Raw genomic sequence first — 27170 nt, 5'->3', positions numbered from 1 at the left:
TAAAACACAAAGGTGTCAGATAACAGTGGGGTCCATAAATCTGTGGTTCAGAAGAGAGTTCTGAGCTGGACACATAAGCTGGGGAGTCAGCAGAACATAGATGGTATTTAAATCCAGGAGACTGGATGAAATCCTCAAAGATTGAGTATGTTTAGAGGAGAGGTCTGGGATCTGAGCTCTGGGACATCATTAATAGGTTGAGGGAAAGAATGGGAAGCAGCAAAAGGCATGGAGAAGAAATGGCTTGTGATTTAGGAAGATCAACATCTATGATGTCCTAGAAACATTTGAAGAAATTTATTCCCAGGAGAAAGCAGGTGGCCAAGTATGTCAAATGCTGCTGAGAAGGTCAAGGGGGACAAGAGGGCGGTGAGATCTGACCGTTGGACTTAGTCACATGGAGGTTACTGAAGACCTTGACAAACTGTTTTGGTGGATGGTGAGATGAAAATGTGATTGGAGTGGGTTTGAGAGAGGATGGGTGGATAGGAAGAGACAGCTCTTTCCAGAAGTTTCCTTGTAAGGTTTTGCTAATATTTTTAGCTTCTAGAGCTTTTACAGTTTGGCATCGCTTTCTGTATCCTCATAAGGACACTGGTGCTGAAAATCAAATTAGGCATCACTAAGAGGCACATCTCTTACTTAGAGGAAGTGAGGACCTTGAGTCTTGAAGAGGTCTCTGACCCAGTGTGGGAAAATGATGGATTCAGAGTCACAAGACCTGGGCTTCAATCCCAACCGAGTATTACTTGTGACACCTTCATTCACTGAACTTCATCGTCTTCATCTACAGAATGGAGAGAACAGTCACTTCTTTGCAGAACTCTTGAGTTAAATGAAGAGTGAGTGTGGAAATGCCAGGTCCAGTGACTGACAGACAGTATGAATCCATGGCAGGCTGGGCTGGTGTTCAGGTGTCATGCATTTAGGATTTAATTGCATTCAGAGAAGGCATGTACGTGTTTGCATGTGTAGTTATTTTTAAGTGCGCTAATTGCCTCTTTAAATGAATTGTCATAATTGTGTGATTCCAATATTTTGATACAACATATGCTTAGTTTTGCAAAAGGATTCTGGTCCTTTGGGCTGGTTCCAGTGTGTTAAGGTTTTGGTTTTTAAATGAAAGGTGTGGACTCAAGCAGTCATTTGGCTTTCACTGACCTGTGCCTTGTGACAGCACCTGTTGTGGGTGCGGGGAGTAGAGAGGAAGTCAGCAGTCCACAGACGTGAATAGTGAGTGACTGAGGGACTTCCGGTCTGTTGGGAGGGACAGATATGCAAATACCAAGATGAAGTCTAAACCCAAAGCCTGATGCATCACCCTCTTAGATGTGCTCACTCATCACTTTCTAATTGAGCACCTACTGTGTGCCAGGCACTGGTGACACAACAGCCTTAACCCCTGGCCTGGGGTCTGGAGGAAGGGAACACACACTGAAAGTGAGGAAAGAGTCACAAATCATTGCAGGCGTGAAGAGGGCTCGGAGAGTGCCTGTGAGACTGTGGAGGGGGAATCTCGTGGGCAGGGTAGGGGAAGACCTCCTGGGACTCTGCTTTCTGGGATGATATGATAGCTCCAATACTGTGGCCACCTGATGCGAAGAGCCAGGTCATTGGGAAAGGTTGAAGGCAGGAGGAGAAGGGGATGACAGAGGACATGATGGTTGGATGGCATCACTGACTCAATGGACATGAGTTTGAGCCGCTCTGGGAGATGGTGAAGGACAGGGAAGCCTGCCATGCTGCAGTCCATGGGGCCCCAAAGAGTTTGGACGTGAGTGAGTGCATAATAACAAGCCGGACCAAAATTTGCGTTTTAGTGCTTAAGCCCTCCGTTTGGCCATAAACTGGCACAGCCTCTAACGATTATTAGGACCCAGAGTCCCAGGATCCGTGTCACAGACTAGAAAATGTTGCCTTCCTTTGCAGACAGTGAAGGGAGTGAGACCTTTTTCCAACTGTGTGACTTTGGGCAAGTAAATTCCCTTCTCTGTACCTTAGTTTCTGTCTCTATAAAATGGGCATATAATAACAGAACCTCCTTCATAAAGAGGTTGTAAGAATTCAATACATTAATTATCTGTAAAATGTTCACAACTGGTATATTAAATGTACAGTAAATGTTATTTATGTTACCTAATTGAAACAATGCTCAAGGAAATTGTTTTCAGTAGAACTGAGACCTACCAGGATGTGGTTTCCACTTATGTGTCAAGCTTGATCGGGAGAAACTGGATCTTCCCTGGGTCCCCTCCCCTGTCCTTCTGTTACTACCGGGTACCAGCTGTGGGACTCCCATCGAGTTGGATTGAAATCTCATCGATTTGATTGAATAGCCAATGTATATAATTAGCCATGGAACTTGAGAGGTGGATGAGCCCATCCCCTGTCCATCTTAGTGCAAGAGTGAGAACTGAGCCCAGAGAGAGGCGATGACAACCTCAGATCGTGCAGTAAGAGAGATGTAACTTTGGGTGTATGCATGTAGAGCAGCTAGGCAGAGGTTGGTCCCCAAACATGTGAGCTTGGCCCAGCTCTTGGAAGCAACTTCAGATGGTAGGCAAGAGCCAGATCTTGGTGTGGGAAGACTGAGTCCTATTCCGTAGGGCTGCCAGTGCCCTTTCCCACCATCAGGGTCACTGCTTCCTGGACTACTATTTGCCTATAATATGAAATAATCTCACAACATCCCTGCAGAGGGAGCCAAGGAGCAAGAGGTGGCTTGGGGTCTGGGTCTAAGGGCTGGGCATGAATGTGGCAAGGCACTATCCTCTCAGAGAATGTTTATGAATATCAAACATAGTCTGGCTTCTCAGGTGGCTCAGTGGTAAAGAATCCGCATGCCAATGCAGGAGGCACAGGAGAGGCAGATTCAATCCCTGGGCTGGGAAGATCCCCTCGAGAAGGAAATGGCAACCCACTGTAGTATTCTTGCCTGAAAAATCCTATGGACAAAGGAGCCTGGCAGGCTACAGTCCATGGGTTTGCAAAGAATCAGACATGACTGAGCATGCATGCACGCTCCTCAAAGAACCGTCTAGGGCTCTTCCCCACAAGTTGTGGTGAGGTTCAAACCACAGGCAGCCAAGGAGAAAGGTGTTGACACCAAGCAGGGGTTTCAGAGACCGTGTGGTCCCCACTCCCACCATTGTTGTTGTTGTCGCCCAGTCGTGTCTGACTCTTTGTGACCCCATGGACTGCAGCAGGCCCTGCCTCCCTGTCCCTCACCATCTCCTGGAGTTTGCCTAACTTCATGTCCATTGCATCAGTGATGCCATCCAGCCATCTCATCCTCAGATGCCCTCTTCTCCTTCTGCCCTCAATCTTTCCCAGCATCAGGGAGTTTTCCAGTGAGTTGTCTTTTCGCATCAGATGGCCAAAATACTGGTGCTTCAGCTTCAGTATCAATCCTTCTAGTGAATATTCAGGATTGATCTTCCTTTAGATTGACTGGTTTGATCTTCTTGCTTTCCAAGGGATTTTCAGGAGTCTACTCCAGCACCACAGTTCAAAGGCATCAATTCTTTGGCATTCTGCTTTCTTTATGGTCCAGCTCTCATAACCATATGTGACCAGAGGGAAGACCATAGCCTTGACTATACGGATCTTTGTCGGCAGAGTAATATCTCTGCTTTTCAACACACTATCTATGTTTGTCATCGCTTTCCTGCCAAGAAGCAATCGTTTTCTGGTCTCATGGCTGCAGTCCCCATCCACAGTGATTTTGGAGCCCAAGAAGAGGAAATCTGTCATTACTTCCACCTTTTCCCTTCTATTTGCCATGCAGAAACAGGGGCGGGTGACATGATCTTAGTTTTTTTAATATTTAGTCTTAAGCCAGCTCTTTCACTCTCCTCCTTCTCACTCATCAAGAGGCTCTTTAGTTTCTCTTTGCTTTCTGCCATTAGAATAGTATTATCTACATATCTGATGTTGTTGATGTTTCTCCTGCCTATCTTGATTCTAGCTTGTAACTCATCCAGCCCGGCATTTCTCATGATGTGCTCAACATATAGGTTAAACAAACAGGGTGTCAGCAGACAGCTCTGTCGTACCCTTTCTCGATCTTGAACCAATCAATTGTTCCATATAGGGTTCTAACTATTGCTTCTTGACCTGCATACAGGTTTTTCGGGAGACAGATAAGATGGTCTGATATTCCCATCTTTCTAAGAGCTTTTCACAGTTTGTCATGGTCCACACACTCAAAGGCTTTAGTGTAGTTGATGAAACAGAGATAGATATTTTTCTGAAATTCCCTTGCTTTCTCTATAATCCAGCAAATGTTGGCAATTTGATCTCTAGTTCCTCTTCCTTTTCTAAACCCAGCTTGGACATCCGGAAGTTCTTGGTTCGCATAATGCTAAAGCCCAGCATGCAAGATTTTAAGCATGACCTTACTAGCATGGGAGATGAGTGCAATTGTCCGATGGTTAGCACATTCTTTGGTACTGCCCTCCTTGAGAATTGGGGTGAGGGCTGACCTTTTCCAGTCCTGTGGCCACTGCTGAATCTTCCAGATTTGCTGACATAATGAATGCAAAACCTTGATGGCATCATCCTTTAGGGATCTGAATAGTTCTACTGGAATTCCATTGCATCCACTAGCTTTATTAACAGCAGTGCTTCTTAAGGCCCATTTGACTTCTCACTCCAGAGTGTCTGGCTCTGGGTGACTAGCCACACCATTTCATTAAGATCTTTTTCATACAGTTCTTCCGTGTATTCTTTCCATCTCATCTTGATCTCTTCAGTGTCTCTACCATTTTTATCCTTTATTGTGCCCGTCTTTTGGCAGAATGCTCCCTTGATGTTTGCAGTTTTCCTGGAGAAATCTCTGGTCTTTCCCCTTTTGTTGTTCTCTTCTATTATGAAGCACTGTTCATTGAAGAAGGCCTTTTTGTCTCTTCCAGCTGTTCTTTGAAACTCTGCATTTAACTGGATTTATCTTCCCCTCTCTCCTTTGCTTTTCACTTCTCTTCATTCTTCCACTATTTGTCATGCCTCCTCAGATAACCACTTCATCTTCCTGCTTTTCTTTTCCTTTGGGATGGTTTTGTTCACCACCTCCTGTGCAATATTACGGACCTCTGTCCATAGTTCTTCAGGCACACTGTTAACTAGATCTGGTCCCTTGAATCTATTTGTTGCCTCTACTGCGAATTCATATGGGATTTGATTTAAGTCATACCTGGCCAGCCTAGTGTTTTTTCCTGGTTTTCTTTCGTTTAAGCCTGAATTTTGCTATGAGAAGCTGATGATCTGATCCACAGTAAGCTCCAGGTCTTGTTTTTGCTGACTGTATACAGCTTCTCCGTCTTCGACTAAAAAGAATGTAATAAATTTGATTTTGATATTGACCATTTGGTGATGAACATGTATAAAGTCATCTCCTGTGTTGTTGAAAAAGGGTATTTGCTATGACTAGTGCACTTTCTTGGCAGAATTCAGTTAGTCTCCCGCCATAACTCCACTCAAATCCTACCCATCCCACCCCTCAGTGACCTCATCCAACAAATATTTATTGAGAGTCTACCAAGAACTAGGTATTGTAATGGGCTTGAACTGCCCTAGCTACTTTTTTAAACTTTTTGGAGTATAGTTGATTTACAGTTCTTCCGTCTGTAAAATGGGTGGATGTAGACAGATGGATTCATGGTGGGCTGCAGTGGCCAGATCTGGTGGGAAAACAGAAAAACAGGTGAACAGGTGGTGGCCCCACTCTCCAGGAGGGCAGGTTTCTGTATACAGACTGTCCAGTAGGAGGAAGCACCCATCGGGGATGGGTCAGGAGTCTGACTGCCTCATCTCGACTGTGTGCCCTGCAGAGGGACCATCCCCTCTCTGGGTGTTCATTGTTGCTATCACTGTGCTATCAAGCTTGTTCTGCAGTTGTATGACATTGACCCGCAACAACCTGTCCTTTTGATATTTTAGACCTTCAACAGCCAGAACGAGAGCAACGAAGACTATGAGATCCCCCCAATAACACCTCCCAACCTCCCCGAGCCATCCCTCCTGCACCTGGGGGACCACGAAGCCGGCTACCACTCGCTGTGCCACGGCCTTGCGCCCAACGGACTGCTCCCTGCTTACTCCTACCAGGCCATGGACCTCCCAGCCATCATGGTGTCCAACATGCTGGCCCAGGACAGCCACCTGCTATCGGGGCAGCTGCCCACGGTGAGTCCCTGTTACCCGCCATGGTTCCTGCCAGGTTCTGGCAGGGAAGGGAGGACCCTCTGCTCAGGTGCAGGGTCTGGGCTGTGTCAGTTACTTGCATGGTGGTCCGCAGAATATGGGGGGTGGGCATGGAGGGAAGTTTATGTCCCTGTGCTACTTGCTTCTGAAGCTCTATTTATAATGTATTGATATTATTTGTTTTATTATTATTTTTAATAGTATAGTCTCACCTTTTAAAGGCTTTATTGAAGGAGAATTCCCTGGCGGCCCAGTGGTTAGAACTCCATGCTTCTGCTGCGGGGGGTCTGGGTCCAGTTCCTGGTTGGGGGACCGAGATCCTACAGGCTACCTGGCACGGTAAAAAAAAAAGGCTTTATTGAAATTGAAATATTGTTCACCTACTATGCAATTCATCTATTTAAAGTATTCAGTAGCTTTTAGAATATTTACAGGGCTGCGTGACCATCAACACATAGAACCTTTTCATCACCCCACAAAGAAACCTTATACCCTTTAGTCATCATTCCCACCCCCACCCCCATCTCTAGCCCTAGGCAACCACTGATGTACTTTCTGTCTCTGTAGGTTGCCTCTTCTGCACATTTCATATAAGTGGAATCATATTATTTTAAAAATATTGTGTCTTGCTTAAGCTGGGAGAGCAGAGGGTGGTGACTGACTTAAAGTTTTGAGGATAGGAGGGACTTTGGCAGACAGACCAGCACAGAAAAGGACCTTCCAGGCTGAGGGAACAGCATGTACAAAAGCAAGAAGTAGGAGGCTCAAGTTGTGCTCAGGTGTGGCATGTGGGTCGCTCTTACTGGGCTGGAGAGAAAGAACATGGAGTTGCATAGGACGAGAGGACGTGAAAGAATTAGTAGGGCCTGGATCAAAAGGATCCTGAATCCCATGCTGAGCAAGGTATGAGTTTTCAGCATGAATGACTGGTTTGAACAATCAAGACCTATAGAAAGTCAGTAGAGAATTCTTTTGTATAATGGGGAAAATCTCCTTAAGGGAATTCTAGTACTTCTTCTGAATGACTGGGGTATATGTTTCTTTTTGCTTTTTCCTTTACAGTTAATATTATATTGATACTCACACCTCTTAACTTCATTCTTAAGTGACAAGAATAAAATTCAAAGAAGCTGACGTAGAAAAAAAAAAGAGTGAAATATCTAGGTATTGAGGGCTGGACAGAGGGTTTCAGGCATGGCTGGATCCAGGAACTCCAGCAATATCGTTAGTATCATCCACACAGCAAGCATGACGGCTACCGGCAGCTAGCATCTTCTCTGATGTCTCTGGTAGGTGGTAGTTTGAGTCTTCCAAGGAGAACCGTGACAGCATGGGTGGACCAACCACTGTATCTAGGAGGAATACAGTCCTTGATTTTGTCAGAAACACACCTGTGGGAGGGCAGAGGGACTGCTAAATTGTTTTCTGTAAGAATCACGTGATGTTGGATGGATCATGTTTATCCCTACCAAGGCTGTTCAGAGGTCACAGCCAAATTTGTGGCCCAGTTCTATCAGATGTCTGAGACCTTCATTTATATTGTTTATCATCTAACAATCTTGACTATTCTGTTTATTTATTGTTTACTCTTATTACCACTAAATCTCCTTGCTTAAAAATAAGAAGAAAAGCAACCTGGCATACTCTATGTATTTTCAAGAGCCACGTCACTTCTATTTTTGTGAAGCTAGGTGAAACGTAGAAGGGAAGATGAGAGTCAGGGAGGGCAGGAGGAAGCCAACTCAAGGCCCATACTCTCTACTGTTCACTAAAGTGCTCAGTGGGGATTGCTGCTCCATTTCTCGAGAAAAGAACCCATCAATAATGCAGACCCTCTGCTTCTGCTTCTCTCTCGGAGACCTGCGGATTCCACAGTGTGTGGTTTTAATTCCACTTTGTTACAATGCTTTTGTCTTAGCTGCTTGCCCAGCTACTTTCCTCGCAAAAACTTCACAACTCCAGACGGTCCCGGTTCGGGGTTTGTGGTAACCCAGGCGAGGGCAGGGCCCAGCTGACATCTCTGTCGTGTGTCCTGGGGAGGCCCGTGGATGCAGGCATGCATCTGCCTGGGGTTCTGGGTCACAGTGTCACTGGCCTGGGATGCTATTCTTCAGCGGACACAGTGCGGGTAGTGGTTAGTGCATAGGCTCTGGCATCCCACAGACTGGTGTTGTCCCCGGCTCCACATCCTGAGCTTCAATCCTCTTTTCTTACAGTGACAGGTATCTGAGATAATGTATGTAAAGTTTCAGCAAATGTCTGGCAGAGAGTAAACAATCAGGGAATATTTGCTATTGTTATTATTAGTCATAAAAATGAGTTCCCACTGTAACAAGTGGCAGTGTTTTCCCATAAGTCTCACTTACCTAAAGGAACAGGCTCCAGATAATCGCAGGTACCTTGGTAGGGTCACCTGGTTATAAGAGCTCTGATCATTACAAAGGAGATTATCTGTTTATCAGAGATGACTCCCTGATCCCTTCGCCTAGGAAATGCCTTTGTTGGGCTTAGTCCAGATAGGCACTTTGCAGCCATTTTCCAGATTCCTTTAAAACTAGTGCATGTTTAAGATGCTTCACAAATTCGGATCGCTTTAATTCTTCCATTAGTGAGAGTTATCAACGGTTCACTGGGTTTTCTATTCCCTCGTTATGAAATGAAAGGTAAGCCAAACTATTCTACCCAGAGGAAGGCTGCCAGACCAAGTGGGAAACCAATTAAGAACACGTCCATCCACTGGGACCATATGCTAAAAAGACAGTTGTTTTAAAAAATTTTTTTATTTATTTATTTTCGGTTGTGCTGTGTCTTCCTTGCTGCACAGGCTTTTCGCTAGTTGCAGCGAGCGGTGGCTACTGTCGAGCTGTGGTGCACAGATTTCTCATTGCAGTGGCTTCTCTTGTTGCAGAGCACAGGCTCTAGAGTGTGGGCTCAGTAGTTGCAGTGTTCGGGTTTAGTTGCACCGTAGCATGTGAGATCTTCGCAGGCTAGGGATTGAATCCGTGTCTCCTGCATTGGCATCAGAGGTAAAGAATCCGCCCGCCAATACAGGAGATGCTAGAGACATGGTTTGGATCCCTGGGTCAGGAAGATCCCCTGAAGTAGGAAATGGCAACCCGCTCCAGGATTCTTGCCTGAAAAATCCCATGGACAGAGGCGCCTGCTGGGCTACAGTCCATGGGATCACAAAGAGTCGGACACAACTGAGCACTCACACACTTGCATGCACACTCCTCCACTGGCAGTCAGATTCGTGACCACTGAGCCACCAGGGAAGCTCAACAATTGTTTTACCTTTGTCTGAGCTGAAGCTTGAAGGGGTGTGTGTGCGTGAGTGTGTGTGGACGTGCATGCTATGTGGGTGATACTGGAGTTTGTGTCAGACCCCCGAGATGTGAAGCACCAAGCAGGGAGCTTTGCAAACATTGTCTCACAAAACACTCCTAAGTTCCAAGTGAGGCAGGAGCAACTGCAGTGAGGAAATGGAGGCTCAGGGCAGGTAGGTGATTGTTAGTTTCCTGCGGCTGCTGTAACAGTTGTCACAAACTGTGGCTTAAAAACAACAGAAGTTTATGCTCTCACAGCTCTAGAAGGTGGAGGTCCAAAATCTGTATCACTGGACTGAGAAACGTGTCGGGAGGGGTGACCTTCCTCCGGGGTCTCTGGGAAAGAATCCATCTTGTGCTTCTCCAGCTTTCTGTGGTCGCCGGCTGCCCTTGGCTTGTGGCTACATCACTCCAATCTCTGTCTGTCATCACGTCGCCTTCTCTTCTGTCAGTGAAATCTCCCTCTGCCTCTCTTATAAGGATGCTTAGGGACTTACAACATATAGGGTTAATCCAGGATCATCTCCCCATCCCAAAAGCCTTAACTTTTAATCACATCTGCAAAGACTCTTTTTTTTTTTCCCCCAAATACAGAACCATTTACAGGTTCCAGGGATTAGAATCTGATATCTTAAAGGGCCACTTTTGGGCTTAACCACAGTGATCAGTCTTGATTAAGAGCCAACTAAGTACCAGACATTGTTCTGAGCTCTGGACCTACAGGATGCCCTTGAGGAACAACTCGTGCAGGTAGAGAGACAGGTGAGGAGCCCACTTCTGAACATGTAATAAATCCTCTGATAGAATCAGTGCATGTTGCTCTCTATGCACCTAGAAGAGGCACCTGGCCAACTAAGAGTTTATATGCTGCAACAGAGATCCCACGTGCTGCAGTTAAGACCTGATGCAGCCTAATTAATTAATTAATATCACAAAGAGGAGGCATCTGGCTCAGATGTGAGGTTATTGCTTCCTAGGGGAAGTGATAACCTGATCCTAGTATTAATAGTTTACGTACTTTATGAATGAATGAGTGTAACATAGTTCTTAAGTCCCCAAACCAGAATTCACTCCTGCTCTGTCCCCTACCATGTACCTCTCAGTTTTTAGCAGCTGCCCAAGGGGTGGAGCAGCTTGGGCACAGGGCCACCGGGGGCACAGAGGATGGCCCAATGATCAGGTGCCCTCTGCATAGGCTGCAATGTGTCAAGGAAGTGGCCCCTGGAGCAGTGGCATTTGACACTAAGGCATTTGACAGCCCTCTTATTAACGCCAGGCCCTCTTGGCTCTGATGCCAGAGGTCACCAGTTCCTTTTGGTCCCCTGCCCAGCCGCTGTGGTCTCCCAGCTTGTGTGGGAGTTGGTTCTTCAGTTTTAAAGGTATGGCTGTCGGCAGGAGGCCTGTACAATATCGGCTTCAGGCTCCTTTTACAAAATTAAATATGCTTAAGGCTTCTCCCTCGACTTCAGCATCTTAACTGATTAAACATTCATTTCCAAGACAAAAAGAGTCAATTTAGTATGAAAGATATATTTTGCCAGTTTAATTTAAAGCACCGCACCTCCATCTGACCCCTATTTTCATAACTCAATAATTTTATCCTGTGTTGATTGTCTCATTTTGAGAGAGATATTGTATGTATAAATCAGTTTCTAAAATACCCAAAGAAACTAGAAGAGTGGAATTTATTAAACAGCCTCTGTTAAGTCTGAAATAATTTATTTTGGAGTCGTCCTTGGGAAATGTTTGAGCTCACCGTCCTGGCTTACCCAGGAGAGGGGCAAAGCTTGATGCTCCCAGATAAGTTCTCAGGGAATCTGCTCCTTTTTCAAGACCAGAGAAACTCCTTGGAGAGCCTTGGGCAGGTGGAGACGGCCCTCAACAGGAAATGAGTTCTGGCAAAGTGAGCCACGGGTTCTGGTGATTTGGGTAATATGGGGTCTCCCTAAGATGAGCGCTGGTCATTGGGCCATCCTCTAGGTCACTGGAACTTTGTGGTCCAGTTGTGGGCTTCAGTAAGCACAAGAGTGGCACACAGTCATCATTCAAACATTCTCCTCCAGCACTGACTCTTATTTACCGCTTTCTCTGGGGATCTGAGGAAGTACCTTCTCTCCCAGCCTCAGTTTTCTTTCCCATCGACAGAATGGAGATTGGAATTCTAGATCTGGTGAACTCACAAATAGGAAAATGGGAGTGATTGCTTTGTCAGCTATGCCACGCTGAATAAGTATATGGGTTTGGGGTTGGATAGACCCCTGCTACCATGACCACCACGCATGCCACTGGCCTGGGGGGCTCAAGGCTCATCAGCTTGGATTCACGTCCTGAGTGCTAGACTGGTAGTTTTACATGCTTTGTGTTCTAGGTCCCTGTCCCGAAGCATCTTGCCAAGACTGGACCTTCTCCCTGCACAGAGAGGGCTGGGGGCATGCCGAGACAAGGATCTTTCCTGGCTAGAATCCTAGGGTAGGCTGCTGAGGGAGAGGGCTGAGCAGTTTCGCAGTTGCACTTCACCCCCTTGCCTTAGAGGTGGTTCCCATGAGATAGCTTGCAGCCCTAGCTTAGGTTCCAGAGCCTGAGGGCAGGACTCAGAGCTTCAGGGCAGGATCTGTATATTGACCCAGGGAGGGGAGGTCCTTCATATTCATCCCCCCATCACCTTCCCTCTTCTCTTCCTGATCTCACTCTTCCCTTCCAATCTCCTGTCCCTCACCTCCTCCCATCCCTGACTCATTCCTCTTCCACCCAAGACTTGTTCTCCCTCTAAATGATTCTCACAAATTGAGATGCTGGAGATCCTCTCTGGAGTCTGAGACAGAGGGACCAAAGGCTCCCAACCTTTGGTCCTCTGGACTTCTGAGCCACAGGGCCAGTAGAGACTCATCACCCTGTCCAACCTATTAATTTGACTGCTCTTAGTGCATAATTTCGGAGAAGGCAATGGCAACCCACTCAGTACTCTTTCCTGGAGAATCCCATGAACGGAGGAGCCTGGTGGGCTGCAGTCCATGGGGTCTCACAGAGTTGGACACGACTGAGCGACTTCACTTTCACTTTTCACTTGCATGCATTGGAGAAGGAAATGGCAACCCACTCCAGTGTTCTTGCCTGGAGAATCCCAGGGACAGGGGAGCCTGGCAGGCTGCCGTTTATGGGGTCTCACAGAGTCGGACACGACTGAAGCGATTTAGCAGCAGCAGCAGCAGCAGTGCATAATTTGTTTTTTGTTTTGTTTCACAAGTGTTATCAGTTAGTTTTTGCTGTGTAACAAAACTAACCCAACACTTAGTGGCTTAAACCTCAACAGTTAGTAGCTTAAAGCTAACAATGAACTTTTGCTATTTCCTGTTCTTTTGTGGAACAGCAGGGTAGTTCTTTTGACCTGGACTGGCTTGGCTGGTTTCTGGGGTCAGCTTGCAGCTTGGCTGGAGCTGCATGTCCTTGGATGGTCTTGTTCACATCTTGGCAGTTGGCTGGGTCTGTGCAGGTGATGTGGCCACGTGGTGACCTGGGCTTGTTCACTTGATGATGATGCTAGGGCTCCTGAGAACGTCAAGAAAAAGAGGCTCTGATGTGCAACCACTTTTCAAACCTCTGCTTGCATCACATTTGTTAATGTTCCATTGGCCAAAGCAAGTCATATAGTCAAGCCCAGAAATAGACCCCAAAGAGAGAAATGGCAGAGCAACATTGCAGACAGGTGTCAATGCAGCAAGGGCAGGAATTTGTGGTCATTTGTGTGTGTGTTGTTTTCTTGATGTTTAGTATCACCCAGCAGTTATAAGACCTCGTAGCTCAGATGGTAAAGAATCTGCCTGCAACTCAGGAGACCTGGGTTTGATCCCTGGGCCAGGAAGATCCCCTGGAGAAGGGAATGGCAACCCGCTCCAGTATTCTTGCCTAGAGAATTCCATGGACAGAGGACCCTTGTGTGTTATAGTCCATGGGGTCGCAGAGTCGGACATGACTGAGTGACTAACACACACACAAGTTCCCATAAGACAAGTAACATTACCTCCATTTTACAGATGGGGGAAAAAAAAAGCTGAAGCATGGGGTGATTAACCCCTTGCTCTGAGTCACAGGGTGGAGAGGAGCAAATGGTAGAACTGGGTTTTGAACTTAGGTTGGCCTAACCCCAGAGCCCATGTTCCTAACTACTGGATAATATGTGTGTGTGTGTGTGTGTGTGTGTGACTCAGTCATGTCCGACCCTTTGCAACCCCATGGACTATAACCCTCAAGGCTCCCCTGTCCATGGAATTCTCCAGGCAAGAATATTGGAGTGGGTTGCCATTCCCTTCTCCAAGGGATCTTCCCGATCCAGGGATCGAACCAAGGTCTCCTGCATTGCAGGCAGATTCTTTACCATCTGAACTACAAGGTCTTATGGGAACTTAAGAGAATTTAGTGATCAGATGTAGGCAAGTCCCCAGTGCCTGGCACACAGTGGGCATTCAGTAAATGTAAGGCACTCTATTTGTTCATTTTACTGATGAGGTTTGGGTATCTGTATTTGTCCAGCCTGACCTGCCTGGGCTTCGCTTTTCTGGAGGTATCATCAGGCTGACTCACCAACACTCGCTGGTCCAAGAAGTGGGTGTTGGGGAAGGCAGAGCAGAGGATGGGGTGGCTGTGGGTGGGGAATGGGCCCCAGCTAGGGGTGGACAGGGGATGGGCATGGTCGTTAAACCAGGACTTCAGTCAAGGCTCAGAGTTTGACAGCGTCAGAAAAGTGCCGGTTCTCCTGCTTTCCAAGAAAGTGAGAGACCTGAACTCAACTCTTGTTGGCTACGTGACCTGGAGAAGGATCCGTCTTCTGGTAAAAGCAGGGCATCTGTCACCGACTTGATGGACCTGAGTTTGAGCAAACTCTAGGAGTTGGTGATGGACAGGGAACCCTGGCGTGCTGCAGCCCATGGGGTTGCAAAGAGTCAGATATGACTTGGTGACTGAACAACAATAAGGGCATCCATAAGGGCTTCTGTAGCTAAGCTTCTCCTGGCTGCCATGTTTTTGGCCAATTTCCCTCTGGGGAGTGGGAGTCGGGGTATTTATCTCCCAAATGGACCTCTGAGAATCCTACATAGGGTGGCAGTGGACCAGAGGTCCAGAGGTTCCTTTTTATTCCAGAGTCTGGATGAAACTCCCTCCCCCTGTTTTTTAGAGGCAGTAAGTGAAAGAAATATGTCTTTTTACATTTTATAAAACTCAGAAAAATGGCTTTAAACAGCTTTTGCTCTCCTGCTATAATTATTTATTTTCAAGCACTCCTGCAGGGGACTGCTCCGTTTTCTTATCCTGCACTCTTTTTTCTCATAAATGAACCATCACTTCAATAAATCATTATGAAAACAGAGACTAACACCAGCTCTGAAAGGTTGAAAGATTTATGTAACACATTTATGTTTCCCATTTTCTCATTCTGGTACTCGGCTGCAAAAGCTAAGCTAATAAAAGCTGCTATTAATATTTCTTGTTGCCTAGCAACCCCAGAGTGGGAGTAATAGCTTCAGCTAGAAAAATAGATGACCGATAAGGAAAAATTCAATTCTTTTATTATCTCAGGGGGAAATGGCCTTTTACTGGAACATTATGATGTACGAGTGTGAAGTTGAACACAAAAGATTTTTGTGTGTGTTTGTTTTTCTATTTTTAATGAACATTATTTTACCTCCACTGACTCTTTCAGGGCACTTTTGTTTTCTTTTGCACTCTGCGCCTCCCTCCATCCCTCATGCTTAATTTAGTAGCTATAGTAGTTAAGAACCTGTCGGTGTATTTTAGTTTAAAAGTGGGTTTTGCAAAGGTTTATAACTCAGTCATAAAAATTCAGTCCCTGTTAAAACTCAGGCCAGTGATAAGCCAACACACAGGCTGGTTCCCTGCAAACAGGCTCACGTTCTATTGAGAGATAAGACTTGTGGTTTTCTCTAAGAGAAAGGTCAGAAAAGAACAAAATGTGTTCTTTTCCGTGTCCCAGTTTTCTTTGGAACCCGGGGAAGCTGTTTCTTTTGAAAAGGGTTTGCTCTGAAGTTTGAGGTATGTTCAAAGTCAGAAAAGATAGGGCTATTTATTGAGCACCTGCTGTGTACAGATATAGTGCCACAGCCTTTTCCCAACGACCCTCTAAAGTAGGTTCCACTATTATCCCCATTTTTCAGATCCAGAAACTGAGGCTTAGAGAAGTCAAGGAGTCAGCCCAAGGTGGCATGATGCCATGATGTTTCGCTCCTTGATATTTTAGTATGGCATTGCTCAACTTAGCCCAACCGGCATTGGTGGAGGGATTTTCTGTTATGGAGGGCTCTTCTGTGCATTGTAGCACGGCTAGCATCCCTGGCTTCCTTTCATATTCCTGGCCTCCAGGAACAACCCCCAGTCACAATAAAAAATTTTAAAGTAACTCCTCTCATTGCCAGATATTCCCTGGGAACAAAATCACCCCTGATTGAGCACCCTCTACTTGGACTCCTCTTCCCGCTTGTCAACCCGGTGGTCTCCTACTCCTGCCTTAGGACCCAATTCAGAAGCCATTTTCTCTCGGAGGCTCTCTTTATCCTTTGAGCAGGATGTAGGGAGAGGCAGGTGAGGCATTTGCCTCCATCACAAGATTTAAGGGCATGTGCGAGAATCCCAGGGACGGGGGAGCCTGGTGGGCTTCCGTCTATGGGGTCGCACAGAGTCGGACACGACTGAAGTGACTTAGCAGCAGCAGCAGCAGCCAAAACTCAGGAATAGAGATAAGTCCTTTTTTTCATGCAGCATTTTTAAAAAGCAGAATTGCCACCAAAAATATGATGAATCATGTATCAAAAATTTAAATAAAGGTGGTATCTGACTAAATTCCTGGAAATATGTGGTTGTCCGTTTAGATGCCTTCCGCACCACCACCCCGGCACAGCCTGCAGGCTGGGTCTCTGCTTTATGCTTTGCTCTGCACTAGCATCTGACAATGGGCCTGGCTTGCAGGTAACATTCGGTCTCTGTTTATTGATAGAATAAACAGGAGAAGAGAGATTACTTGTCCAAGGTCACACAGTGAAAAGAATGGTAGAGATGGAATTCCGATCCAAGGCTCTGTCTCGAAGCCCAGTGCCCTCTGCATCCTTTAGGCTGTGTATGGTGTGAATCAAGGTTGCCTACAGGGTGGTATCTAAGTCACAGGGGTTTCAAAGGTGCACTGGGGTGCTCCCAGCCTGGGGGAGGGGGAAAGGAAAGGCTTGGTGTCCACTTGGCTCTCCCAGTGGCTGACTTATGCAGCCACCAGCCCTGTGCCAGGCCAGAGGCCGCAGCTCACTGATACAGAGCTTCTCCTGGAATAGAACTGTGATGATGAGCCTCCGGGAGCACCACTAATGCTCCTGCTGCCATGGATGCTGTATCTTGGCCTTTGGAGGGCAAGAAATACTCCTCATTTGACCCCCATTTCCTAAGTGGGCCTTCTTTGGTGACTCAGATGGTAAAGAAACTGCCTGTAATGCAGGAGACCCAGGTTCAATCCCTGGGTCAGGAAGATCCCCTGGAAGAGGACATGGCAACCCACTCCAGTATTCTTGCCTGGAGAATCCCCATGGACAGAGGAGCCTGATGGGCTACAGTCCAGGGGGTCACAAAGAGTCAGACAGGACTGAGTGACTAACACTTTCACTTTCCTCTAGGCGAGCTTTTTCTAAATGTGTGGACGCTGTGCTTAGTCGTTCAGTCGTGTCTGACTCTTCCTGACCCCATGGACTATAGCCCACCAGGCTCATCTGTAATGTGCTGACATTTATTAAAACATTTATTATGCGCTCGATATCCACTTAAGCCCTTTATATTTATCTCATTTAGTCCTTTGTCCTGAGAAGGAGGTACTATTATTATTGCCATTTTGCAGATGAGAAAACAGAGGCACACAGAGAAAAACCCCTTGGCTACACAGCCACCAAATGGTGGTGCCCAGATTTGAAACCCAAGTGCTGACTCCCCTGCCTGTGAACTCAGTATCCAACCTGTACAGCCTTCACGTGAATTAATGAATGAGCAAGGGGGTGAGTGAGCCAGGCCTGAGACCCACTTTAACCGACTCTGAGTCAAGCCGTTCACGTTCACAAGTAACCACAGCATGAAGCGTGAGGTGCTAGTTTGGAATGAGGAGCAGATGAGTACTGACAAGCTTGGAGGAGAGAGGTAGCAGAGAGGACTTCCTGGAGGTGGCATCCTAGGGGCTGAGCCTTGGGAACCAAACAACAGCAGCAGATGCCTAGGAGGAGGAAATTTCACACCTGCCTGGACTTCCTTGCTCAGACCCAATTGCCACCTGTTCCACTGGGACTCACAAAACGATTGTGAAGTTTTATTAATAGATCACTTGAGTGCCCTCTAGCGTCCACCTTCTGCCAGGCTCCCAGTCGGAGCTGTGACCCTCTGGCCCAGAAGGGTGCAAGGGCCAACAGGCATTTACTTCCATTCTGGGCCAGATGCCCAGCTTGGCAGAGTACCTCTCCCTTTGAGACCTACTCCCGAGTCACGAGGGAAAACTCACAGAAAATCTCAGCAGCATTCGTCAGCTGCAGCTTCGATATTACCCAGTATAATGGCTCTTTCCTCCTAGTGCATATTCAGTACCACGTTTGGGAAAATGAGCTTTTAATGTACCATCAGCATTGCTGAGAAACCATCTCTGGCTCTGCAGAATGTCTGGAGCACATAAAACTTGAGATCTATTGGAGTCATTTTCCCCCGGCTCTGCTGGATAATGAAAAGTCAGTCAGTCCCCTGCCCTCTTTCTCTTGTCGTGCAGCTTTGTCCATTTAGTACTCAGAGTCTTTATAAAAGGTGGCAAGACAAATAAAACTCATCAAAATATTAAGGCTCCAGAGGAGAGCATCGCTGTATTACTGTTGAGGCCAAGGTGTCCTGGGGGAGGTTTCGGCACACTGGCTGGTCTGGGCCGTGCCCCAGCTGTGATAGTGGCAGCCTAGGGTCCAAGCAGTAGCACTTAACAAGGAGTCTGGGGTTCCTCCTCTGCCCTTGAGGGTGACCTTGGGCATTACTCCTCCTCTCCAAGCCTCAAGTGAGACGGAGCTGATGCTGTTTACCCCGCCCCTCGCCCCCGCCCACCCAGAGTGACTGTGAGAACCAGCTGTACTGTTGGATAATCCTGATGCTTGGCTTTGTGTGGGATGTAACAGGTGTCTGATACGGGTTTGTTGAATGACTGAGTGAGTGGGTGAATGAATGAAAAATAAATGGTGCTGAGGGAAACCCTTCACAAACTGTAGAGGCCTGCTGACGCTAAGCTGGTAAGCAAGCCGGATGGGGACCCTGTTTCTATTTTCTATTCTATTGACAATAGTCTATTCATCTTATGGCCCACCTTATCTAACCCTCCCATCAACTTTGGAGGGAGACAGAGTTAATCTCACTTACAGGTGTATCCCCGAGGACAAGGGGCTTGTCCAGAGACACACAGCCAGGAAGTGGTGGAGGCAGGATAGGAAGCTTCTTCCCTTGACCCCAAGTTTTGTGCCCTCAACACTGCACAGAAGCATCCTTTGCCCAGCCTGTGGTTAGAGTTCTCACGGGACACAGAGATAGGGGGGTGGGGCAAAAGCATTGGCTATTTCTCCAGACTCTTGGTAGCAAGAAAAAAGTAGTTAGAGCTTGTCATTGGGTTGTGTTGGTTGGATGAAATTTTGGGCCCTGAGATGCTGGGGCCCTGAGGAATCCCTTCCAAATAAGCCATTGCTAGTTCTTATTATCACCCCGGAACTGGTAGAAAGACCTAGAAGCAGGAAACCTAGGTTCATGGCCCGTCTCTCCACCACTGATGGACGATAGAACACAATCCCTTTCCTCCCAGCCATACTTTCTTCATGTGTTGAATGGACCAACCGCAGCGAGAGCTGTGTGAGGATCAAGAGAGACAACATCTCCACAGCATTTCATGAGTGGGCCCTACGAGGGGCTGCTGTCAGTGGGGCTGTTGTCAGTGGTTGGGGCGTGGGGGTCCAGAGGGACTCCGAGGCCAGATATGTGATTGGCTGTGTGACCTCAGCCGTCCACTCACCCTCCCTGTGCTGCAGTTTGCTCCCGGGATTGTTGGGAAGAGTAAGTGAGATATTCCAGGTGGTGTCCGGATCTGTGCTAGAGGGAGGTCTGCTTGGTTCCATAGGGAGCTCTCCAGCGTGAATCAGACCGCTGTGTGCGGTGTGATCAGGCATTGGTCACAGGCCAGGCTGGGTGGAGCTTGTGCATAACTTCCTAGGCAAGATGGTTCCCACTGGCCAAGGGCAGTTCTTACAGAAGAAGGCAGCTGGAAACCTTTGGCTGCCAACACTCCCAAGAATCGCTCTCTATGGGACTCCAGCAGTATCGCCATCAAAAATGAGATCATGGCTCAGTGGGTAAAGAATCCGCCTGCAATGCAGGAGAATACAGAAGATGTGGGTTCGATCCCTGGGTCAGGAAGAGCCCCTGGAGGAGGAAATGGCAGTCCACTCCAGTATCCTTGCCTGAGAAATTCCATGGACAGAGGATCCTGATGGACTCTAGCCCAAGGGGTCGCAAAGAGTCGGACACGACTTAGCAATTAGACAATAAGGCCTGCAAGATCCTGGGAAGTTAAGAGATACAGATGCTCAGGCACCACCGAACCTCTCAACTTTTGTTAACCTGTTCCCCAGGGGATACCGATCCAGTCCTGAACCGCTGGATGGCCGCCAACCTCAGCTGAGTCCCGGTTTCCATTGGTTTAGGGCCCTCGGAACTGTCACTTGTGTTTCTGTCTGCCTTGAGAATTTCATCACACCTGTGACAGTTGCGAACCTTTTATCCCAGAGAATGCAGAGGATCCACACGTGTGACTCCTGACTCCTCCCAGCCCCTCCTGACCCCCTTTTGGTTAGGCCTCGAAGCAGACACCCTGGCATGAGGACCATCCGCCCCCTGGGATCAGAAGGACTCCAGGCCACGTCTCCCTAGATTGTGAGGCTTCACAGGTAATTGTGCACCAGGGGCCTATGCAGAATTAGAAACAAAATGTAGAAGGGGGTCAAGAAAGGGAACCCGGACAGGGGTGTCACTGGGGCTTCTGTATGGCCGGCAGGCAGGGCCTGGGGGACAGTGCGGTGCTTGAGGAAGGGTGATCAGGCAGCCTGTTCTCGGAAATCACGAGAGGACCGAGTATGAGGAGCTGGACACAAAGACTCCAGCAGACACCGCAGTGCTGGCCGCAGCTGGGCCTGATGAACTGGGCTTCGGTTAGAGGTGCAGGGTCGGACAGCGAAGCATGGGCCTCCTGCCCGAGATCCTGGGCCCAAAGGGTCAACCCGAGACGGTCACTCCCCCACCCCACAGGACTCCTCGCTTGGGAACCCCAGACCTCCATCCCCTCTGCCTCAGCACGTGAGAGTCTTCCTCTCCACCCCTTTCACCTGCCTCTGTACTTGACGTGTTCTTAATTGCTGTGCCCTGCTAGCAGAAGCAGACTAACTCCAGCCAGCAGATTGGCTGAGCCCTTCTCTGCGTGTCCCCCGCCCCCCACCATTGCAACCTTGGTCACTGTGATATATCTTCTCATAACTCTATGCCCCAGCCACGTGGCTAAAGCCTGCCACCCCTCCAGGTGTCCACAGAACAAGTGACCAATGGCCAGCCACTGACACTAGAAACAAAACTTTTCCCTGGGACAGGGGCTTATCCCCCACTGTTGCCCCTTACCCTGTGTGTTTGTGCCCCTGACCACTGCCCTGCTGAAAGGGGATTGGTGCTTTGCAAAAATTAATATCTCTGACTTTGGACTTCCAGAGACCTGGATTTAAATCTGAGTTCCTGGGCCATCTCCAACAGTCCAGTGGTCAAGACTCCACTGCAGGGGAAGTTCAATACCTGATTCAGGAACTAAGATCCCAAGTACCCACCCCTGCCCCAGCAAAAAATCTGAGTTCCTCCAGTTGCTTGCCGTGTTGAACAAGTTATTCACATATTCTGATCATTAGTTTTCTTATGCATAAAATGGATATGTTAATAACCCTTACCTTATGGGCTTGTTTTGAAAATTAAATGTTATAATGCTTATAAAATGCTCAGCATGGTAGCCATAAATATGCTATTATTTGTCTCTAAGCACTTCGTGTATGAGCTGCCTGTTTTTTGTTTTTTTTTTTCTCGGCTAACCCACACGGAGGACTCTGTATCCTTCTTAGTTTCCCCCCAAAAATCCACTTGCCAAAGTACTGGTGGACAGTTACTTCCCTGAGGGACTTCTGGGGGGGGTCTCTGTCACAGACGGTTGACGCATCTGTGCTCCCAAGTCCCCTCTTTCCCACACTGACACTGTGATGACTCGTCTCTCTCATCTCTGCCCCCAAGGCACGCGTGTGCAGTGTCACGATCCTCTTGATTCTTTCACGCCATAATCCCCTCAGTTTCAACCTATGCCCCCAGACCTACAGATCCAGACATACCTCTGAGCTCAACTTCAAGAAGATTCCTCCACTAATAAGACCAGGGCCCCTTTGGTTTGGACTGAGCATCCTTGGGTCCACCCTCCACCCTGAGCAAGACATTGGTATATTTCTCAATGCAGTACAGTCAAACAGGGACAGTTTGCTCCCAGAGAGGGATTCTGGTTGGCACTAGTTCAAGTGCCCCAGGAAGCAGCACTGGATGGGATGGAACATGGAAGAGGTTTGTTGAGGAGGGAGAAAAAGAAGACAGGAAGTGGGGAGTGGGGAGGTGGAATTCCAGACCGTGCTACCAGAATTCTACATCCGTAGAAGGAAGGAAAGAAGGTGGGGTGGCTTGTGGAAAGCGTGGCCATGGCAAGGGCACATTCGTGGAGCCAGAAGAGCACAGCTGGGCTCTCAGAGCATTTCCGTGGCCAGCAGAGTCCACACAGACCTACTTCTCCATGCAGGCGAGGGAGCGGCATCTCCATGGTTGCCTGGACCTCTGTTCCTGTAGGAAATGTAGTGGAACTCATGACAGCCTGCCTTGCTGGGAACTGTGATCAGTCCTTATCCTCCCAGGCCGGCCTCGGCTAAGTTCCCCTCCCCTTCAGCTATCACCCCCTACTGATCTGGTGACTTAACATGTGTCACCTGCTCCCAGGAGTTCTGTGTCCCTGGCACTCATACACTTCTCAGGTTCGGGTCACCACACCTGTCCATGTACAGTCGCGGTGGGTAAGGAGATGGCAGGAGGGGGTCACCTCCTTGCCCCCACAGGGCAGCCCTCCCGCCCCCTGCCAGTCAGGGCCAGTTCCTCCTGTCCTGATGGCAGAGTTCTCCTCTCTCATCCACAAACTCAGATGTAAGAAGCCCAAAGGTCCCTGAGAGCAGCCAGGACCTCCTGTGTCCTCTGGCAGGAACACACCCTTGGTGGGTACCAGGCTCTCCAGCTCGGCAGAGCCCAGCGTTGCTGGGTCGGGATAATCCCCTCGTGGGTCATGGGGAGTGGTGTGGAGGAGGGGCGCTCCTGCTTCCACGCCTGGGTTCCTCAACGCACATGTACTGCACACAGCCACGTGGAGGTCTCCAATTGAATGGAAATACCACGACTTCGGGGTTAGCGCCCCATCTTCCCAGAGCGTTATCTCCAAGCCCGTGCTTCCTCTGCTTCTGTAGAAGGCCATCTCTGCGTTCTAGAGGCCAGATGCTGGCCTGATAAGCAATGTGAGCCATAATCCCATGGTGACAGTTCCATCCCCGTGCCTCTGTCTTTGTGAAGTGGGCCCCCTGGTGGGATGCTCCACCAGGTGTGAGTCTATGCCTGCGGACCAGGCTTTCCGTCCATCCCCAGAGAGTGGTGCTGGCTGAGTCGGACTTTTCCTCCTCATCACAGCCAGGCGTGTGATTTGAGGCAGGGGCACTGGTGCACCTGTGTTTTGTGGCATGATATGTGGTCTGCTAGCTCCCATTTGACCAACTCATGCCCTCTGGTTCCTGCTTGGGTTTGATCCTGGATATACTTTTTAATTTTGGAATTTCATTATCTGCACAGGTTAAAGTGGGGAGATTTTATATCAATATACTCATGAGTTGTCCCCTTCAGAAACAATGTGTATCTCCATTTATTTAAATAATTTTTGCTCTATAGCTGTGTATATATATATCCATACATACGGATCTAACATATTCCATATACGTTTGTTTTTTAGAATTGTATATTTTTGCATTGCTGTCATGGTTAGGACTTCTTGATTATGTTTTCTGTTTTTGTGTGTGTCAGAGTAAATAAGGAATCAGTGTATCTTTTATGTTTAGTTTTATTTGGCTGTCTCAAATTCTGATTTTTTAAAAATTTGAAGTTTTCTAGAAATGCTGTCACAGCTACAAAGAAGGAGCTTTCCCATCTTCTTTGTTGTAACTCATCTCTCATCTCTGTTTGTTTCATGGCATTGGGTCAAACTTTCACTTAATAGGGACGATATCGGTGACCAGTGATCTTTACTTTCTCCCTCAATTTAATGAGAATTAAATGCACCCTTGGCAGGACTTCCCTGGTGGTCCAGTGGCTAAGACTCCTCTCTAAGATCTCCCAGTGCAGGCTCTCCAGGTTCAATCTCTGGTCAGGGACCTAGATCCAACATGCCGCAACTAAGACCAGTGCAGCCAAATAAATTTTAAAAATATGAAAGAAATTCACCTTGGCGTAACGTCAGTTTTCTTTAGCATACTTTAAAAGACATTTAAAGACATTAAAAAACATTTCTAATCTTTGAGCTTACTCATAATTTTGGTTGAGTTTTATCACATGCCTCTAAGCTGTGCATATGACATAATCATATGCATTTTTCTTTCTTAGTATATTGAGTTAATAAATTTTATTAATAGGTTCCCAGTACCTATTAATATATTCTGATTGGGTATGGTATGCATGTATACATACATATTTAAATATATGTATATACACACATATATTTTTAATATGAGGCTGAATTTAATGTTGTACTATTTTACTTAAGATGTTTCTGGGTCTGTAGTTTTCTTTTTATAAGATAGCTTTCTCATATTTCTGTACTGAAATACAAACTATACCATATATAACTACTATACAGGTTATACCATCTTTGTAAAATGAATAGTTATCTCACTGAGATCTATACAGTCATTACCATTAAATTGTATTTAGTGTAATGTTATATTTTTTATAGCATTGTACCTCTAATTATACCCCATTCATATTCCAAAAGCTGTGTTTTGTAGTCTCTCTTTTTTTTATGCTCATCTTTAATCACATTATTGGTTTATCAATTTTGTTTCATTCATTTTATTCAAAGAACCAACCATCAGAGTTAGGTTTCAATTCTCTTACTTTACTTTTTTCATATTCATTTCCCCTTGTATGTTTATTAATCCCTTCCCTTGTTTCCTGTGTATGTTTAGAGTTTCCATTTTAAATTCTTTAATTCATTTACTCTTATTTTTATTGTTTCATAATAAAAAATTTTATGGCTGTACCTTTTTCCTGAGTATGGCTTTGGCTGTACCCTATAAATTTGAAATGAAGTGTTCTTACATCTTTTACTTCTTTCTGTCAAAAACATAGCTTTATCTATTTTTCTATAAACGGCAGACGGTTGCAGTAAAAATATTAAGCACAAGCAAATACAATGAAGAAATAAGACTGTTAAAACAGCACCATTGGGAATTCCCTGGTGATCCAGTGATTAGAACTCTGCACTTTGACAGCTGAGGGCCTGGGTTTGATCCCTGGTCAAGGAACTAGGATCCCACATGCTGTGTGTGGGCTAAATAGCTTCAGTTGTGTCCAACTCTGTGCGACCCTGTGGATCGTAGCCCTCCAGGCTCCTCTGTCCATGAGATTTCCCAGGCAAGAATACAGAGTGGGTTGCCATTTCCTTCTCCAGGGAATCTTCCCAACCCAGAGATCAAACCTGCATCTCTTAAGTCTCCTGCATTGATGTGAGGATTCTTCACCACTGGCACCAGCTGTGTGGTGCGGCCAAAAAAAGTCAGTGAAAACCTGCGCCATCCACAGATAAACACGATTAAACTAATGGTTTGCTGAGTATCCTTTAGTCATAGCTTTGTGAAAACTAAGATCATGGCGTCTGATCCCATCACTCCATGGCAAATAGATGGGGAAACAGTGGAAACAGTGACAGACTTTATTTTGGGGGGCTCCAAAATCACTGCAGATGGTGACTGCAGCCATGAAATTAAAAGACGCTTACTCCTTGGAAGAAAAGTTATGACCAACCTAGACAGCATATTAAAAATCAGAGACACTACTTTGCCAACAAAGGTCCGTCCAGTCAAGGCTATGGTTTTTCCAGTGGTCACATATGGATGTGAGAGTTGGACTGTTAAAAAAAAAAGGCTGAGGGCCAAAGAATTGATGCTTTTGAACTGTGGTGTTGGAGAAGACTCTTGAGAGTCCCTTGGACTGCAAGGAGATCCAACCAGTCCATCCTAAAGGAAATCAGTCCTGAATATTCATTGGAAGGACTAATGCTGAAACTCTAATACTTTGGTCACCAGATGCGAAGAACTGACTCATTGGAAAAGACCCTGATGCTGGGAAAGATTGAAGGCGGGAGGAGAAGGGGCCGACAGAGGATGAGATGGTTGGATGGCATCACCGACTCAATGGACATGAATTTGAGCAAGCTCTAGGAGTCGGTGATGGACAGGGAGGCCTGGTGTGCTGCAGTCCATGCGGTCACAAAGAGTTGGACACAGCTGAGCAACTGAACTGAACTGAACTGAACTTGTGACTTACACTCGTGATTTACATAAAAAGGACCATAATACGGTACCATTTCCTATAGTTTCTAGTCTCTTCTGTCGGAGCCGTTCTGTGACCTGCTGATTTTCTACAACACTAGGCAGTGCATGTATTTCCATGCCCATACTTATAGGACGTTCCCTTATTTTTCCTGGTGACCTAACATTTGATTTATGGATATCTCATTGTGAACGTAACCAGTATTCTACTGATAGATGTTTAGGCTATTTCTGACTTTTTTCTATTATAAAACCCTCTTGGGATGGGTTCCTTAGGAATTGTGAAAATGATTTTTGGAGGTTGTGGTGTCAGGAGAGGGAGGAGAGGAGAACTCTGCCATGGACAAGCCCTTTTGAGTCTCAATCTTCTCATAAAATGGGAATCACCACAGTTCCTGCCTCATGGGAGGATGCGAGGATGAAGGAGGAGCCCGCTGTGAAAGCTGCAAAACTATTTACAGGTGGCAGTGGCTCACAACGGGGGGAGGAGACACATATTCCTCTGATATGGCCTTGGAGGGGCCTGGGAGCTCTGATCTTCAGCCTGGATTCTAATCCAGCCTGTTAACCCTGAATGATTGTACCTGCTTTGGCAGCATTTGGCCATGGCTCTTAGGAAGCTGGGGAGCAGGAAAGGCCTGACCTCCTCCTATGTCCCTCATATTGACTCAAAGCCAGATATCTTTAGACCCACTTTATCAGTTAATTTGTGTTGGATTAGGCAGTGGGAACCACCGCAACTTCTGTGCCTTGGATCTACTGTGCAACCTCAGGGCCAGTCCTTGCTCTCTCTGGGCCCCCCATCTCTGGACCCTTCCAGCCTGATCACCCACAACTCTTCTGAGAAAGTTTGTCAGAAATAATGTCGGCTGCCTCCCGCCCCCTCCCCAGCATTTCAATC

At 47.0% G+C, this 27170-nt stretch overlaps 1 protein-coding gene across 2 annotated transcripts in view; it reads left to right on the top strand.

Moving 5' to 3' along the window:
• The window catches only part of TOX2 (TOX high mobility group box family member 2), a 151868-nt gene that overhangs the window by 93869 nt on the left and 30829 nt on the right, over window positions 1-27170 (top strand). For both annotated transcript variants that reach the window (XM_055437585.2, XM_055437588.2), the window contains exon 3: window positions 5938-6183. In XM_055437585.2, the coding sequence (XP_055293560.2) occupies window positions 5938-6183 (246 nt within the window). The remainder of the gene's footprint in view (window positions 1-5937; window positions 6184-27170) is intronic.

This window comes from Moschus berezovskii, chromosome 15 (assembly GCF_049115385.1).
Source record: "Moschus berezovskii isolate FMDL1 chromosome 15, NW_MosBer_1.0, whole genome shotgun sequence".
Taxonomy (NCBI): Eukaryota; Metazoa; Chordata; class Mammalia; order Artiodactyla; family Moschidae; genus Moschus; species Moschus berezovskii.
This window is presented reverse-complemented; position numbering and strand designations above follow the sequence as displayed.